This window comes from Hyalella azteca, unplaced genomic scaffold (genome assembly GCF_000764305.2).
Source record: "Hyalella azteca isolate HAZT.00-mixed unplaced genomic scaffold, Hazt_2.0.2 contig15387, whole genome shotgun sequence".
NCBI classification, from domain to species: domain Eukaryota; kingdom Metazoa; phylum Arthropoda; class Malacostraca; order Amphipoda; family Hyalellidae; genus Hyalella; species Hyalella azteca.
The window spans coordinates 485,506-503,021 of NW_025945243.1; the positions used below are offsets into that span (position 1 = coordinate 485,506).

General features: G+C 43.0%; 1 protein-coding gene across 1 annotated transcript; it reads right to left on the bottom strand.

Moving 5' to 3' along the window:
* Window positions 1-19: 19 nt before the first annotated feature.
* On the bottom strand, window positions 20-15,632 carry LOC108672836 (RCC1-like G exchanging factor-like protein). Its single transcript, XM_018160577.2, has 11 exons — window positions 14,906-15,632; window positions 13,910-14,056; window positions 12,621-12,796; window positions 11,838-11,940; window positions 11,056-11,150; window positions 10,504-10,688; window positions 9,845-10,017; window positions 4,074-4,235; window positions 3,438-3,565; window positions 2,847-2,978; window positions 20-599 (listed from the first exon to the last, which is right to left on the bottom strand). Exons 1-11 carry the CDS (start codon window positions 14,985-14,987, stop codon window positions 525-527), a joined length of 1,458 nt encoding a protein of 485 aa, XP_018016066.1. The 5' UTR covers window positions 14,988-15,632; the 3' UTR covers window positions 20-524.
* Window positions 15,633-17,516: the final 1,884 nt, after the last annotated feature.

The following is a 17,516-nucleotide window of genomic DNA, read 5'->3' on the forward strand; positions in this document are numbered from 1 at the left end:
GACGAGCACAATAGCGCCTTTTTTTCCATACATGAGAAAATGTGCTATAAATGGAATAATTTTATATAATTGTCGATTGAGGCAAAGCATCAATCGGTTCGAAAGGGTAATAATAAACATTCTTTGTACAAACAGGAGGAGATTCGCATATATTGGTTAAATTGTGGCAGTTATGTTTTTGTCTCCTCATGGAGATTTCTTGCCTAAAATTCGTTTAAAAAAATATGGGAGCAAATACCGTACTACGTGCGTCAACAAAAACGTTAATTAACATCGAAAAGTTTTTTGGCCTTCACATATCCTCCAATGAAACGATACCATATGTCACAAATTAATAAAAAATTAACAATTGGAAGTATATTCATTATGCTTCTTCTGCATAACAGATTTCCTAGAAATTCCTATTCGACGATCACTTCTCAAAGCCGAATCAACAACGCAGTCGGCCTGACACTCGTTTGTGTCACACTGTAGCGTTCCTTTATGGCAGTCCCCAACTATTGGGCCCGCGGTTGTCCGCTGCTTCAGAGCGTGCGGGCGAGTGCAGCAGAGTGATCAACACCACAGCTTGCTTGCAGCACACGACCCAGCATGCACACCTGCAGTGAGAATGAAATATTATTTCTCACACCTGCAGCGTAAGAATATTTCTCACACCTGCAGTGATAAGGAAATATTTCTAGGTTGTTCAGCAATAGAAGGTGTATCGCTCAGACGGAAACTTGGGCATGGTTCGTGATGCCCACTTGTCGAAGATTGTCTTCAGAAAAGACAATCCTTTCCCTAAAGATTGTTCTTGTACAAAAAAAAATCTTCAGTAAAGCTACGCGCACGAGCTCCACCAGCGTCTCCGACGCCCTCCCCCCTCCCCCCAATCATCGGCACCCAAGTCGTTCTCGCCACCAAATCCCTGGGTATCAGTGAGACAAAAGTAATGCTCATATGCGCTTAGTTGGGCAAGCTGATGTACGATGCTGATGCTTGTTTCTAGTCGATTGTTTTGAGCTAGAGGCGGACGATCAAGGATTGTGCTCAGTTAGCTGTCTTTTGAAGTTCTACAAGATGAACTTCCTTCACCCTCTCAACTTCATCGGGAAAGTTTCAATAACATCTGCCACACTACGAAAAAGGATTCTTCCCACACAAAATGTGTACAGCGATCAGACCGCCGCATGTATGTACAATAAGGGCATTGTAATATTTAGTCTCATTCACACATTGTGATCCATCATCATGCTCACGGTCTCGTTCACAAACTTTGAGTCTGGACCGGTTATTATTTTCCAACGTGTGCAGAATAACGTGACATACTGGCGTCTCCTCTCCAGTAAGTGAAGACGATACTTTAGCTTTGCCAGTAGTCCAACTCGATCTTTCCACTTATCTTGCTCGTCAAGGTATTCTGGGTCGCTTCCAATTGTTGCACGAAGCTCTCATTGAACAGGGTTCCCAGCTGGCAGCAGTAGAATAAGAGCTTTGAAAAGTGTGAAAATTGATTTTGCTCACATCGGTAAATGGTCACCGATGTAATGCCCGATACTCCGAGGTAGCGAACGCGTTGCTTCCCAATTACTGTGCCGTCCGATGCCAGATAGCAGTGCTCCATCCTGACTTCCACACAAATACTGTATCTCAGTACTTCAAATTCAGTCCCGTTGAATTGCCCGCTGTTCAATTAGGCCCAGTCGTAAATTGCGGACGGGTATTTTTGTGTAACCTTTTGCAGACTAGCCTACCCGTACTGTCACCAGCATCCTCGTGTCGTCCGTAAATAACGATGAATATAGTGCGTGGGTCACTATTATGTACTTCGGCTGAGGAAGAGGGTTATGCCAAACACCGTCCACTGCGGCACTCCACGTCTACCTCCTCGCCTCTTGCTTTGTTTGATGTCAAGCCTCCAACCACGACAGCTTGGACATTGTTAGGAAGTTATGAATCCATGGCAAACAAATATCATCCAGGCTCAGTACTCACAGTTTTCTGAAGAGTACTTCGCGATTAACTTCATTCAAGGCTTTTGCAAAGTGTAAACACACCACGATGATTTCAGCCCATCTCTGTACCGCAAAAAAAATAGTGATGATGCTGCAGCGATCATTAGACATTTTGCTTTCTTACCGTTTTATAGCAAATTTCACAGATGGAATAGTTACCTAATTTCAATAAACAATTATTTATCAACTAATTGACCAATAATTTGAAGTTTTTATCAAACACTGTTCTGAAAAACGTGGCCTGGGATCAGGTTTTCCAACCGCAGGGAAACGAAACTTTATCTAACCAACGGAAGCAGTAGATTACTCCGCACCCGTGAGTAAACGAACACACATTTCTTGTTATGGCTGCATTCACCTCTTTACTGAATTCGTTCTTTACTGAGGACAATGTTTATTGCACTCTCTGCTTCATCTGATGCGCTCATTTCCTAATAATACTCAATTCACACTTCCACTGGTCCCCTTCTGCGAGTACTATTGGGCCAAGTAATATAGCAGTTCGTATCGCAAGGCACGCACCTTCTACCTAAAGGCAAATGATGGACAAAAAATTTGTCCATCGCATCCCAACTAAGCCCTGTAGTTATTACTATAAGTTGTGCGAGCTGGATCATGAAAATAATTTGTGTCGGACTTTAAAGCGCAAAGGCATTTTAAGGACCTACAGTACGACACCCTCTGGAAGATCCGACTGAAATGACTTTTCTCATCTATGGAGCATTACGCTCAACTCTTAAATTACATGGTTCAAGTTTCAGACAAATAAAAAGGCACAAGTTATATTATTTTGAAAATCTTTGTGGATAATTTCAAGAGTAAAAAAAGCAATGAAGAATCACGTCTGACCTGCACTGGGAAAGACTGTTCGTGGCGGTGACCTAAGCCGAGGTTGCCGCCGATATTGCGCCCCCAGGAGTATAGGTTGCCGTTGTTTGTGATGCACGTCACCATGTGCACCCCACACACCACCGACACCACCTGCAAATGATCAAACTTTCCATCTAGTGCACCCTAGATTGTCATCAACTCAAGCTGATTGAACAAAAACTAAACTATTTTTCACTTCAATAGTGGTGAACGAAAATATTGTAGTTCTTGTTCATTGAAAACGATGTTACCGCTCATTTTATCATATTTTCAAAAAAATTCAAGAAAGCTTAAACATTAGTTAACAAAAAATTTCAGTGAGAAGAAAGATTCAACAATATTTCACATTCAACATTTCTTGTCCCAGCAAATTGGCGTCATTTTGACGGTCATTTGGTCACCATAAGAAACCAAAATACATTTTCAGTCTTTTAGAAGTAAACACAAATGTTTCCAGGTCACAAAACACAAGAGAGAACAATGAGGAGAGTAGACTCAAAATCTGGGCACTAGCTGGCTTCAAAAATCCATATGATATTAATTGCTTCACACCTCATCTCCACAACTCGCCTTGACGTCAGGAGTGAACTCGTTTCGACCGAACAAAGGAGGCGGGATGAGTTGTGGTGAGCTGCACTGGATGTTCTCAGGGCCTCGGCCAAGAGGGCCAAAACCCCAACTGTATACATCTCCCTTATCTGTAGCATGCAGTATTAATAGATAGTATACAGTCGAAGAACTTAAGAAGTCTCAATGAAAATACCACAGTAAGATTCACGGCTCAGAGGAATAATTGACATGCAGATATATTCGCTACCAAGATCTTAACGTGGGAGCCGAGCCAGCCCGATCTGGATCAAGACCGCATCCTTTACTCTCCTTAGAATGCCAGGTGAAGTACTTCATAATTAATGGGTATTTTCCTACAAACAATGGTTGTTTAAATCTTCCTGTGTGTATCGTTCACTTTTTTATTTTGTTAACCATCTGCTGACAAACCAAGATAACCATATACATAAAATGCCGGGAGACTTGTATCTGTCTTAAACCTAATTAGCCGATCAAGATATAAATTTCCGAAAAAGAAGAGAAAAAATATTTATTTATTACTATTTATATGCTATGAACGTTCAAATTGAATTTTCTAGCAATTTCATGTAACTTCTTTGAAATCATATAAATATCCAACGTAATAATGAGACGCACCGTTGAGAACAAAACAAGCAGACCCAGATGCGGCAACGTCAACGATACGTCCCACGGTGGGCGGCAGGGGGAGACGACGCGGCGTGTGCAGCTGAGGCTCATCAGCAGCAGTCAACAGCTGACCGTACTCGTTGTTACCCCAGCCCAACACGTCACCGCTCTCTGTAACACCACAGCACCATACCATAACGCAGTGCATCATACACCATAACCTTAACACAGTTTAAAATAAACGTTATGTCCGTAGTCGTCGTCACCAGCCCAATACGCAGCCGCTCTCTGTAAAACCACATTACAAGTAGTACTCATATGTACAAAATTTCAATTTATTCCAAATGTGTGACACTTGAAAAAACAAGAGATGTCAGACATAAGAATTAATATAAAATTGCTAAAAATGTCAAGTGAATATTAAAAAAAAATACTTTTCATCCTGCACCCATATCATACATAATGTTTTGAGATGGACACATCAAAATTATTATTGTTACATCAATATTACACATATCATAATAAAAAAAGAATACACGCAATAATTCATTCTGAAGAATTTTTCTTAAATTTGGAAAGATTTGAGAGATATTAATTCATTTTCTCAATAAACAAAAAGGTGGATTCCCTTAAAACAAATGAAACTAATGTACAGGGTGAGTCACAACTTAGTTATTGAGGGCTTAGTAGAAAAAAATATATGGCATGTGCAATGCAAGTTTGCCCTTACAGGTCACCTGATAATTTTTTATATATAGTTTTAAAAATTAAATCTATTTAGTATCAATATTAAATCTATCCTTGGTTGAGCATTGATCAAGTCCATTTCTGAAGTCGCACGCCAGTTAGCGGAGAATGTCGTGGCTCAGGGTGACTGATTGGTTCAGATCCCAATGATGGAGAGAGTTGGCGGTTCAAAATCCGCAAGTAGCTGTAAAAATTCTATTTGAAATCGGCTAGGTGGTCGGGCGGTTACGAATCGGAAAAAGGACAACATGGCCTTATCATATATGACAACACTGTACATGTTAGCTGGTGTTCAAGCGATAGCGGTCCAAATGCTTGTCTTTAAGTTAGCTTTATGTTGTGGATTATCGTCATTTTAGCCATTGGAAATTTGTCGCATGGAACCAAACCTTGAGTTCGTACCAGTCAAAAGCCTCCTGAAAAATATGAGGGAGGGTTTCCATCACAATTCCATGGAGGTCCGCACTGTATGGGCTGTGACTCCATCTTTTAGAACGACCCATCCACAATGTACATTCATTCAAGCACCTCAACTGTGCAAGTTCTGTTTGCTGGCACAGCTGTTTAGGCGGAGGTTAGCCTCATTGTTGTAGAACGTTATCGCGTCATGGCATGGATTTCATGGAGAGCTTCACATACAGTTTGGAGGCCCAACTTCTTGCTCGATCAACTCTTCGGCGGCAGCCAGTTGGTGCGGACAATATTGAATTTTTTGTTAAAAATTCGCCGCTCAGTAAGGTCAAACAGTTTGTTGTTGTTGTTGGTCGCGACCCTCACGCTCGCCGGGGGGGAGGCTCTGGTGATGGGCGGAGGACCGAAACCGGAAGAGGAGGGAGGTGGGCGAAGGCAGGGAGGGTGGCCAGGAAAGCCGCTGCCTCCACGGGGTTGTCCCACAGTGAGGAGACGCTGAGAGACGTGGGGAAGGCGGGGCAGACGAAGAGGTGCTGAACAGATTGGAGAGGATCCCCGCACTCCGGGCAGGCGGAGCTAGGGGAGCGTCCGATCCTGGCGGAATAGGACGCCAGGGAGATGCAGTATCCCGAGCGGAGCTGGGATAACGCTGAGCGGTAGGGGCGAGAGAGTGAGGTCTCCACTGAAGCAATCGGCGGTGGCGGGGCAGCAAGGACCGCGTTTATGGCGGCAGTCGCCGCCACGCGGGAGGTAATCTCCCTGCGGAGAGACCGCTTGGCTTCTCCGTATGTCCCGGCAGGCAGGCTACCATTTGTCAAGAGTGGTATGACAAGATGGCCGAACCTCGACTGTATCGAGGCTTTCATAGGGCGGTCACCCAGAGGGGCAGTAACCATGCGAAAGACGGCGTGGGAGGGCTGGAGGGCGCTGGCGAGGAACTGGGCGCAGGCCAGGTCCAGGTGCTCGGGCAAAGGGAGGACGCCGGTCTCCTGGTGCAGATGGGAGATCGGGGCCATTTTGAGGCAGCCGGTGGCTAGTCTCAATGCGGTATTCTGTATAGTCTGCAGGCTGGCAACTGCTGTACGGGAGGCAACAGGGTACCAGATGGGGGCCGCGTAATTGAGAATTGGGCGCGTGATGGCACGGTAGGTGACAACTATGTCCTCCTTGGAGAAGCCCAGTTGGTGCCAGCAAGGGCTTTTAATATGCGGAGAGAACCCGTCGCTTTCGTGGCTATGGCTCTTGCATGAGGGGAGAAAGTGAAGTGTGTATCCCAGGTGACGCCTCGGATTTTGGGGGTTTTGTCCAGTGGGATGATGCCGTTGCAGATGGTGGCAGATGGGTTGTATCGGGATTGGTGCATATCTGGGGTGAAGAGCGTGACCGAGGACTTGCCAGGAGCCACGGCCAGTTTCTTGACTGCCGACCAGTCTGAGACGTTGCGAAGGAGCGAGGCAAGCTCGGCCTCCGCAGCGTCGAGTCTCGGGGACGACACGAAGATGGTGAGGTCGTCCGCGTATGAGGCAATATTGGGGGTAGGCACTGGGATGTCGGAAATGAAGTGATTAAAGAGGGCTGGCGAGATCACCGAGCCCTGGGGAACGCCTGAGTGGATGGCTCTGAAAGGCGATTGGGTCCTGAGATAGAGGCAAGATGCCTGCCTGCCTCGGAGGTAGCAGTACAGCCAGCGGACCAGGTTGTGATTTAGGTCCGAGGCCGCGATCATGCTCAGGAGGAGGGGGTGGTCGACACTGTCGAATGCCTTCGAGAGGTCGACCGCTGCGGCGACTGTGCGGGCTGGAGGGCGCCGCGAGTTAAAGCCCGTCGTGATCTGATGCGCGAGCGGGAGGAGGGCGGTGACAGTGGAGTGTCCCGGCTTGAAGCCATGCTGCGAGGGGACGGTAGTGAGAGAACCCGAGATGTAAGGGAGCACAAGTCGCTCTAGGATCTTGGCTGCAGGGCAGAGGAGGGAGATAGGGCGGTATGAAGAGCCCTGGTTACCGGGTTTGCCCGGTTTGAGAATTGGAATAATTACTGAATTTTTCCAAATGGCTTGAATAGAGGCTGTGGCGACGGAAATATTAAAAATGCGGGTGAGGAATTGGATACCGCGTGGTCCGAGGTGCTTAAAATGCAGGACCGTGAGCTCGTCCGGGCCTCGAGCGGAGGAGTTCTTGGCAGCCGCGACGGCGAGCTTGACCATGTCGGGCGTGAACGGGGAGAAGTCCCTGTCAAGGGGATGTTCCACCCGGATTCTACGTATGAGGCAGCGGGTGGAGGGGCTCTGGGAGTGGGAGGCAAGCGAAGTGAATAACTTGCAGAAGGTGGATGAGATCTTGCGCTGAGATGAGAGGGTATTCAAACCAAATTGGATTGGCTGATTGGGGGGAGGACGGTTACGCTTTCCTGCTAGGGAGCGTAGGAGATTCCAGTGCTTGGACTGGTTCGTGCGCCTGCAGCACGACGCAAGGTGTGTTTGCCATGTTGTTTTGGCGTGGGCCTGAATGGAAATACTAATTTCCAAGTTGAGATCTGGGAGCCGGGGGTCTGTTGGATCACGTGCCCTGATGTCGTCCCGTTGCTCAATGAGCAACCGGGTGCCAGGGTTGACCGAGGGGGAGAAATCCTTGCGGAAACCGGCAGGGATATGCTGTCTGGCTGCAGCAATCAAGATTTCCCTCAAGGTCGACTCACCGCCACACGAGGTGGGGGGAGGGACCGTCTGGAGAGCCGCTTCGATGGCTGCCGTGTAGGCGGGCCAGTCAGCTTTTTTGAAGTTGGCATAGGAGCGGGCGGCCTGGGGGGTTGGTGAATCAGCAGAGGAAGGGAGTTGGATCAGGATGGGCAGGTGGTCCGAGTTGAGGGCGACGTGTGGAGCCCAGGAGGTGCTGAGGAGTAGGTGATCGCTGATGATGGCGAGGTCCGGAGATGAAGGCGGGCCATGGGAGGGGAGGCGGGCATGGGAGTCCTCATTGAGGTAGGCCAGAGAAGAACCAGCGACGAGGTCGTCGACTACGGTTCCTCGCGCTGCGGCTCTCTAGTCTTCCGTGTGGGAAAACCAGGAGGGATGGTGGGCGTTAAAGTCACCCACTATCAGGCAGTCTTCCGGGATGGAGATAATGCCCGTGAGCTCCGGGGAGTATCCCGGGGGGCAGGAGGAGGCCGGTGGGATGTATACATTGATGATACAGAGAGGTGAGCCGTTAAGTGGCGTGGAGATTGCCATGGCCTCCATGGTGGTGTCGTCGCGTAGGAGGGGAGAGATGTCTCGTCCGGTGTACGGGACATCGTGGCGGATCAGGATGAGGAGGCCACCGCCGTGCCCTCCGGGGCGGTCCCTGCGCTTCAGCGCGTATCCGGGAAAGGAAGGGGGCGGGATGCTGCTGATAGCTTGGTCTCTTGGAGACAAGCAACCGCCACATCGTTCTCGGCGAGGTAAGTGGCCAGTTCAACTGCACTGGATTGAATTCCGTTGCAGTTGAACTGGAGGACGCAGACGTGGGAGGGGGCCAGCAAGGGGGAGGGCCGGGGGGGACAAGTCTGCGGAGTGTAGGTGGATGGAGCGAAGGCCGGAGCACCGCTTGTGGCACCAGGCGTTACACGTGGAGCACCAGAACGAGTAACATCGCTTTGTAACCGGGAGGGAGCAGACTGAGCAGGGGTCGTCGGCGGGGTCAGGGTTGGGATGGCGACCCGGGCCAGGGTTGGGATGGCGACCCGGGCCAGGGTTGGGATGGCGACCCGGGCCAGGGTTGGGATGGATACCCTGGGTCAGGAGGAGAAGGACGAAAAGGAAGAAAAGGTGAGAGGAGAGAAGGGCATAGTGTGCCTCAGGAAAGATAGGCGGCCATAGAAGTGGGTAGGGGGAATGGGAGGCCGAGGTTCCCCGACCCTTGGTCGAAAAAAATGAAGAAAGGAGCCTCCGTCTGGTAGCGATCCGGGCGGGGGGGCCTCTGCCGTTTGGCATGGTCTGCGAGCAAGCCGGGCATCCGGCCGACGCGCAGGCCAGGGTACCCCCACGACGTAGACGCGGCAGAGATCGGAGGCAGATCAACAGTTTCAGTGCAGAGATCAACAGTTTCACAGCTACCGCATGCTAGCGTGCAGAACGGCGCAGACTGCAAAAATGACTGCCTTACTCTCTTGAAAATTTCCCGCATTAATGGCTATTGGCCATTGTAACAGCTCGTAATGAGCATTTAATGACACTGCCAAAAGCTAGTTGACTGCGGTAATCAAGGAGAGCGAGAGAACCGAATTTCGGCCAGGAATCTGGCTCCAAGAATATGCAGGGTACCCGTAATAGAATAATCTGAAATAATTTCACATAATCTAGAATACTATTGCAGCTCGCTTGTAAATCATGTTAGGTGAAAAAATGGAGCAACCCTACCAGAACATGCTTCGACGCAAACTCGCGATGCTCTCCAGTCTACTGAATGATCGCGACTCAAAGTAGAGCGAAGAAAGTTTGAAGACCCGTCATCTCAGACGCATCCTATTTAAGCTCCCTACATTCATACCTTGGCTCTAGACACATTGTTAGACGGTCAGTTTTCTGACGCAGCCTATACTTTGCTGGAACATATTACATATAGGATGTCTCTGCAAGGCGCAATTACCAGTAAGTGCCAAGGCGCAGTCAGCCCTGGAAGCCACTTTGACTACTTTCAGGTCCTGGAGCTCTCCCTTGACGAGTCCCACGTTCGTCTCCGAGCCGTAGTGTCCTCGGCCGTGCTGACCATCGGCGCCCCAACCACACGACCACACTTCTCCACCGCTAGTCACCATGAAGCTGTGCAATCAAACAGAATTAGAATAAAATGTTTGTTCCATTCTAGAAATACTTCTTAATTTAAATTTATGCTAGCGTATAAGTTATCATGCTAACGTAAACATAATTGTACAGCAAAGAGAGGCACATGCGATCAAAAATGGACCTGACTAACACAGTGATATAAAAAAATAAACTCTGACAATTGTTCAATAGATTACTTAAATCAGCAAGCTGCATTAATTACATTCATTTTACCTCAGCATGTAATAACAGCAACCAAATGATGTGAATTCTGGAAGTGAACATTTGAGTTTAGTTGTTGAATCACACTGTTGTGAATGATCAAATATCTTCTCTCTTTCTACTTAGCATTCAAGTTGAATAACGGTACGCTTTATTTAAACTCTGTTTCAAATTTTCGTCATCTTAAGGTTCCTTGGAGTGATATTCACAAAAAAAATAATTTCACACCAAGAGTTGCAAAGAATGGCAGAGCGCCATCACCTGGTGTCCTGACCAGCCTGCACTTGCACGACATCGGGCGGCAGGCCCTGGATAGCAGAGCGACGCCACGATACGTCCTCGTCAGGCACAACAGGCCGGCCGCACTGCCCGAAACTATTGCACCCCACGCCGTACACCGCGCCACTCTTGGCCAGCGCCAGGGTGTGCGCCCGTCCACATGACACCTGCCATCAGTCCACGATAGCTTAGCGTTATAAACGAGTTTAACTATTGATATCATTACATAGATATATTAGCAAGGAAAAATTTTTGATTCTAAGCATACATTTCCGAAAATTTTAAGGTCCTTTGCATGTCTCAAATGTATCCATGCAGGACGTTGTTCGAAATAAAACCTTTGTCATTTTTTATTAGTAGTATAAAAACAGCTCCCCATACGAAATGAAAATTGGTGCAAAATCTTCACAATTTTCCATACCCATTAACAAAATCATTTATATACGGTCAAATGAAACCAAAGTTAGATAAAAACAGACTTGGTAAATACGACATTCAATTACAGCAGCACAAACATAGGCATGCAAGTCCTACCTTGATTACAGCATCACCTTGCTGCAGCCCCAGTTCGATGGGTACAGGTTCAGGAACAATAGTTATGTCCTTGCCTTTCTTGGTACGTTGAATGCCTGCAAAAAATATCTCTTAGATATATAATTTGCATATAAATTAAATTCTTGCTTCTGTATACAGAAAATTTTCACATTATCACATTAAATCGTTAATCGTTATCACATTAAAAAGACATGAAAGACACTTTCATATCAAATTAAAAATTAATTTTCGCCTAACACTTAATTAGAGTTTTGTATTTTTTATTCATTTGTTATTTTATAATTGTAGTCTTACTAAGCATGTAGGCCTAAGCTCGTCACTCTTGAGATAAGCTCAATGTTTTCAACAGTTTGTAAAAGTGATATTTTTATAAATAATTAAAAAGTCTTACTGCAAGCAGTTCTGTACTGTCCCTTTTTTTTCCATAGATAAAACCTCATTCTGAATGGTCATTACTTTCCAGGTAAGATTTTTTTTTCTTCCCATAGTACCGGTACCTTGTACTTCGAAATAAACTCAGGCTTTGTCTATACGGGATTACTTGTTATAAATAATGAGATATTTAACATTCAAAGGAATAATTGCACAAAAGAAAAATAAGTGTCAGCTTTTACCATGGTTATTGTAACCAACTCCTTTTATTCTACAGGGATGAGATGATATCCTGATCTGCACTATAGCATGACAAAAACAATGTTTTCAAGTTTAATAAATTCCTTAACTTTGGCATGAGAATTATGATCTGTATTCGGTACTCTCACCAAGCTGCCCTTCTCCATTCAGCCCAGTGCCGAAAATAGAGGGTTGTCCTTTAGGCTTAACGGCAAACACAGTAAAGCCATAACCACAGCTGACATCAAGTACCTGAAAACATTGACATCATTATAAATTTTTAGCACAAAGTAAGAATTATTGCGGACCCCAAACGACCTTCAAACTACCACTACAAGAAATTTTTCAAATTCATTTTGGCTCTTAATGTAGGCGATGAGATAAGATAGCTATTAAAAAAATACATGTAAATATAGGTATGAAACTGACAATAGTTTATGAAAGTTATTCATAATAAAAGTGGAGTGGACCTCATTGTCTTTTTCCAAATATTCTCACACCTTCAGTTAAAATTCTTTGTCAGTCAAGATTTACTATTGATCAATTACAAACCAACTATTTCAGTCATTCAAATAACAGTTTGAAAATTTTTCACTGCAAGCTGCAGTTTCATGCAGCTAGGTAGATCCATACTAGTGCCTTACTGTATCATTATCAATCCAGGTTCTCCGCATGCAATGAGACGAGTTGCTCAATTTTGTAATGGCAACACATGTTTAAGTAAGAATTACCACAAATTAAGTAAAATGAATTATAATAAAATTTAGTTTTTCCATGCAATCTTTTTCATAAATGTATAGCAAATTTCATGTGGTATTTAAAGACCACTTGAAACAAATCTAGATGATAACTTTACTGAGTCATAAAATATACATTTTTGTGAAAGAAGCATACAAGGTTATTGAAGTAAAATAGCTGTATGTCCATATCACCTTGTGTTTTTCTCCAAATTCAAGCCGGTGAGGGTGAAGACGACAGTCAATGGGTGTCTGACGCTTGGAGAGAATGGGATTCACAAATGAAGCACGGCCCAGAGCCCCATGAGCCGCTACACCCCATATATACACCCTTGTGCCCAGTTTATGATGCTTGCCTTCATACACATGCTCTGTGAAAAGTGCAAAATTTATTATAAAGCTCATGGAATTTATCTCTCCCATTTATTTATGCAAGTACCGTAAAATGGGGATACTTTAACTCCTGGAGTAACTTTGACCACTTTTCGTTTTTTTAACAAAAACCGCCAAAACTCAAAAACTAATTGACATAAAAAAATTTTGTCTATGGTCATTAAAGGCCTAATACTGAGGCTACGTAACACAATAGAAAGATTTAAAAAGTTTGCATAACTAAAAGGTTAAAAAATTAAAAATGTGACCCACAAAAAAGAGCTATTATTTAAAGCCTGTCGGAGTACCCCCTCCAATTTTATTATTTTTTGGTAAAATAACTCCAGGTTTTGATGCATTGTAGTAGAGCTCTTCTAGTTACATATGCAAATAACAAATTTTAGGAAAGTGTCTTAGTTTGCAAATGGGAGGCGCCGCCCCCCCAATGGGGGAACTTTGGCCACCTAAGGGCAGCCATGATGGGGTAACATTGACCGGCTTGGAAATTAAGTTAAAATTACCATAGGTACCTATATAACCTATTTTATGTTTGATACACCTATTAATATTTTTTCTTTATGTTTCAGACTCTACAGAGTCTTATATATGGTAATTTTAACTTAATTTCCAAGCCAATCAATGTTACCCCATCACAGCTGCCATTAGGTGGTCTAAGTTCCCCCCATTTGGGGGTGGCACCCCCATTTGTAAACTATGACACTTTCCTAAAATTTGTCATTTGCATATGTAACTAGAAGAGTTCTACTACAATGCACCAAAACCTGGAGTTATTTGGAGTTATTTTAACAAAAAATAAAATTGATTTTACCACCCAGTCAAAGAAACCCCAAGAGCTGAGGTAACAAAGACCATCACTTTTTTTTTTAAATTACCTCAAAACTATGAGAGGCAGGAGCCAGCAATTTATGGTGATAAATTGATGATAAGCTAAAGTATAGACCTGTATTTTGCATGTTTCAATTTAAGTTTAGCTTATTTAGTAAATGAATGACATCATTTAAAAAAAAGTGGTCAAAGTTAACCCATTTTACAGCATATATGATAGTAATATTGATGCAAGAACTTGCAAGAAAATTCTATACTTAAATCACCTTCCAAGTCAAGGCCAAGATCAGGTTCATGATCAAGTGTGTCACGGAGTGGCAGCTTTTTGCTATCCTTGCTGTAGCATTGACCATTCTGTTGCCCCAACAGAAAAGGGTGGAGGCACTGAATCAATTGAGCAGCTGGTCGCTGACCTGCAGAAAGTTGAGGAAATTTAAACACGAGGTAAAAAATATTTCAACAAAATAAACTGTGCCAAGCCCTATTCTTCATGACAGTATTGTATAAGCATGACTATATATTATAGTTTCCCAATTTCTCATCTAGCTGTAGGCTGAAAAGAGTCAGTGATATTGCTTGTGATCCAAATGCAAACATAAATATTTTTCAACTTGACATTTTCTACACAACATGAATTCCAATTAAATGCAATAGCAAGTCATGGGGCCATACTATTAAAATTTGCTAAAACTTGACATCTAGTAATAACTGCAACAATTCAACTTTTCCCTTGAATTACAAATTTCATGAATTTCCAAAACAAATGTCTTAGTTATAGGTATTTCTGACCATACTGGATCAAAAGAGGTCTTTCTTCCAGGTTGCAACACAGTTTCATTATAAATTTAAAGCAATTATGGTTACAAAGGAATACTGTATATACAATTTTTTTAAAGTTAACCCACTCAAATTTGCAGCACCTGAAATCCATTAACAGTATTAATGATTGAAGATATATATATATATGTATACATCTTTTAAAAACCTCACAAGTATTAAACAAATATCTCATTTAAAACTAAGAATAGAGTAGTAGTTGCAATAAAGTTATGATTTTACAATATACATAGACCTCTAACAAACGTCAAGTTTAATTTCAGCATCCTAGGAACAAGATATCTCCAAGCAATGAGAGTTTAGTGCAATATATAATGCTATTTAAGAAGCATATTAGTATCTATAATAAATTAATCATAAGTTCATTACTTTGTTTTACGATTCTATATAAATGAGGGGAAAGGCACAGTCATAAACATACTCACATGGACTGCTTACTCTTGAAAGCTGCTTTCCATACCTGTATAGTGAATATGTAGTACCAGTATTTGGAAGCATTGCAAGCATCAAGTAATTGATAGGAGTCTGGAGATAATAGGAAACAAAATATTTCTGTATTTTTTATTTCCAAATGGTCAGTAAATCAGGAAAATACCATAAGATTAGCCAATTAGGAATAGGATAAATTGAAAAAAGGTCATAAGAATGAGAGAAATTGGCCAGATTCATGGGTGTTTTTGTTTGATTCACAGGTGACAGGTGGCTTCTGCTCAATTTCCCAGCTACTGAGCTAGCCTTCTCTGCTTCTGCATAGCTCAGCCTCAGACCCTCAGCTCATCCAAGAAACAAAAAATAAAAAAGAATGAAAAAAATAAGAAGAAACATAAGATTTTGGTATTGAGCAAACCAAAATGGCCAACTTCAAAAGCCCAAAGTGTCAAACCAGGCTGAGGCCCCAAAGTGTGAGGAGGGCAGCAGCAAGGTCTGTTCTGACTGAGAAACAGAAAACCATTTTGGGTTATGAAGAATCAAAACTTAAGATTACAACAATTTTCAAGCAAGTTTGAAACAAAAAAAAAGTGATCACAAAATCTACCTATTACTATAGAGAATGTTATAACACAAGATTGGTGCCACAGCCAAGAACACAAATTTATTGACCCATATTGTAGGAAAAACGTAACCGCTCTCACAAGCTACCCCTACCCAGCCTTCCGCGTCCGCATGCATTGCAGGATTGCACTTATATCTGCATTCTGAAATTTCTTGAATTCTAATGAAATAAATGAATTTAATATCATAATATATTTTAAAATTATTATAGTGGTGTTGCTGTAGAAGATTAGGCTATTACATTTACACCTATCACTGATCCTGAACATGGCATAACTTTTCACACCAGACACACCTTGTTGCTGGTTTTGATTTACTCTCAAACATGCAACTCACTGCACTTGCGTACGCTGTACTTTACAGTCCAGCCACCACAAAGATTTGACACTGGGATCAAAGCTGAAGCAGGGATCAAACATACTGCCACAATCTTGTTAATACAAACATTATACACTGAGCTGCCCCATTCAGTGTAAGTTTGAAACATCAAATTTTAATATTTTTAGGCATTTAATAACTCAAAACCTGACTGCAGCAAGTCTATTCATTTTGAAAAAGTTCACATTTTTGTCCATTGAACTGTTCTTGTTGTTGGGCCGTTGGCTGACGCTGTCCACCTTGTTTATTCAGTACCCTGGTGTGTCTTGTGAGGAAAGATGCTAGTGTGTCATGGAATGTTCCATAAAAAGCATTGATTGGTGGATTTGGTTCAAAATCTCTAAAAAGCATGTACTTTTATATTATCTTTATTAGCCTAGGGTAAACACGGTATATTCCGTCATTGTGGGTAATTCCCTCACCTCTCTAGTTTTTCCTTTATATTAAGCTTTGTTTTAGTTCCATGCGTTTGTTGATGGTTGAAATGGTGACGTCACACATTTGAGCGTAAAACTAATGCCAAAACACTAGGTCTTGGCCATCTAGCGGGAAAATATTGAGATCCAAAGAGAGCCAATGCACGCTACCCAGTGAGATCATCGAAAAATGTGTCAAATTTGACAGTTGACCTTGCTCTACCAAATAGTGAATAACTGTTTGTATAGGAAGAATATTATGGTTTGAGACTTTTAAATACATCTGTGAATATATTAGGAATCCTTTAGGTATACTTGTAAAGTTGTATTTGCTGATTTCAAGTGGTAAATAAATTAATAGATGATTAAGTTGAGAAATGGATTTAGACACATGAAAACTAATTCCATCACAACTTGAATTGGACACACACAGATCGTTCCAAGCTATGTACAAAAATTAAAATTTGCTTAATTAAAAGCTTAATAGTTGTTAATTAAAAGCGTAATTAAGTAGTGTTCAATATTAATTAGTGTTCTAATTCAAAGCCGTGTTGTATCCCAATACAGCTCACACAGCAAACGGAATTCGAACACGTGGATGATGGCATTACGTATCAGTAGAATTTGAAGTGTGGACGGAATACGCTTCAGTCTTCACCACGTGCCGAATATTGCCACACACAGTGACGGAATATAGGGATTTGGTAGGTTTGCATTCTAAAGGCTTTTACATAAATATGGCAACATTGTGTGATGTTTCATCGTTGCCAACGCGTACTATGGTGTTTAGAGAGTCACCTAAAGCAAACAGAACTTGAGTAACGCATACGGTTATTTTTTTATAGTTTTTCATTTCTCAATGCGTCCTTAATGTGACAAAATATACCGCATTTACCCTATGCCCTATATTGCACCAGGCTTAATTTAGACCAGTCAGTGTATAGTTTAGTCATTGAAGATAGAAGTGACTTTTCAATGTGTTATGATGTAAAAATTTTGATAGAATAGCTTAACCTTCTACTTCTTTGCAAATTGCAATGCAAGATTCAATGTGGTCTGGTCTCTGGTAGTACCTAACTGGTGGAGTGGTGGGAATTGGGAAAAACCCAAAGGCAAAGCATGCAGACACAAGCCAAAGTTGGGGTTCCATTCCAGGCTTCCCGCTAAGATTGATTTGATTTAACAAGGG

Bases quoted from the DNA above. Each gene is read 5' to 3' on its own strand.
- LOC108672836 (XM_018160577.2), bottom strand. From the start codon at position 14,987: ATGCTTGCAATGCTTCCAAATACTGGTACTACATATTCACTATACAGG. The intron at 10,018-10,503 runs GTGATGGCGCTC...TTGATTGCACAG, and splicing joins CAGGCTGGTCAGGACACCAG to CTTCATGGTGACTAGCGGTG. The intron at 2,979-3,437 runs GCGAGTTGTGGA...GATCATTTGCAG, and splicing joins AGTTCACTCCTGACGTCAAG to GTGGTGTCGGTGGTGTGTGG.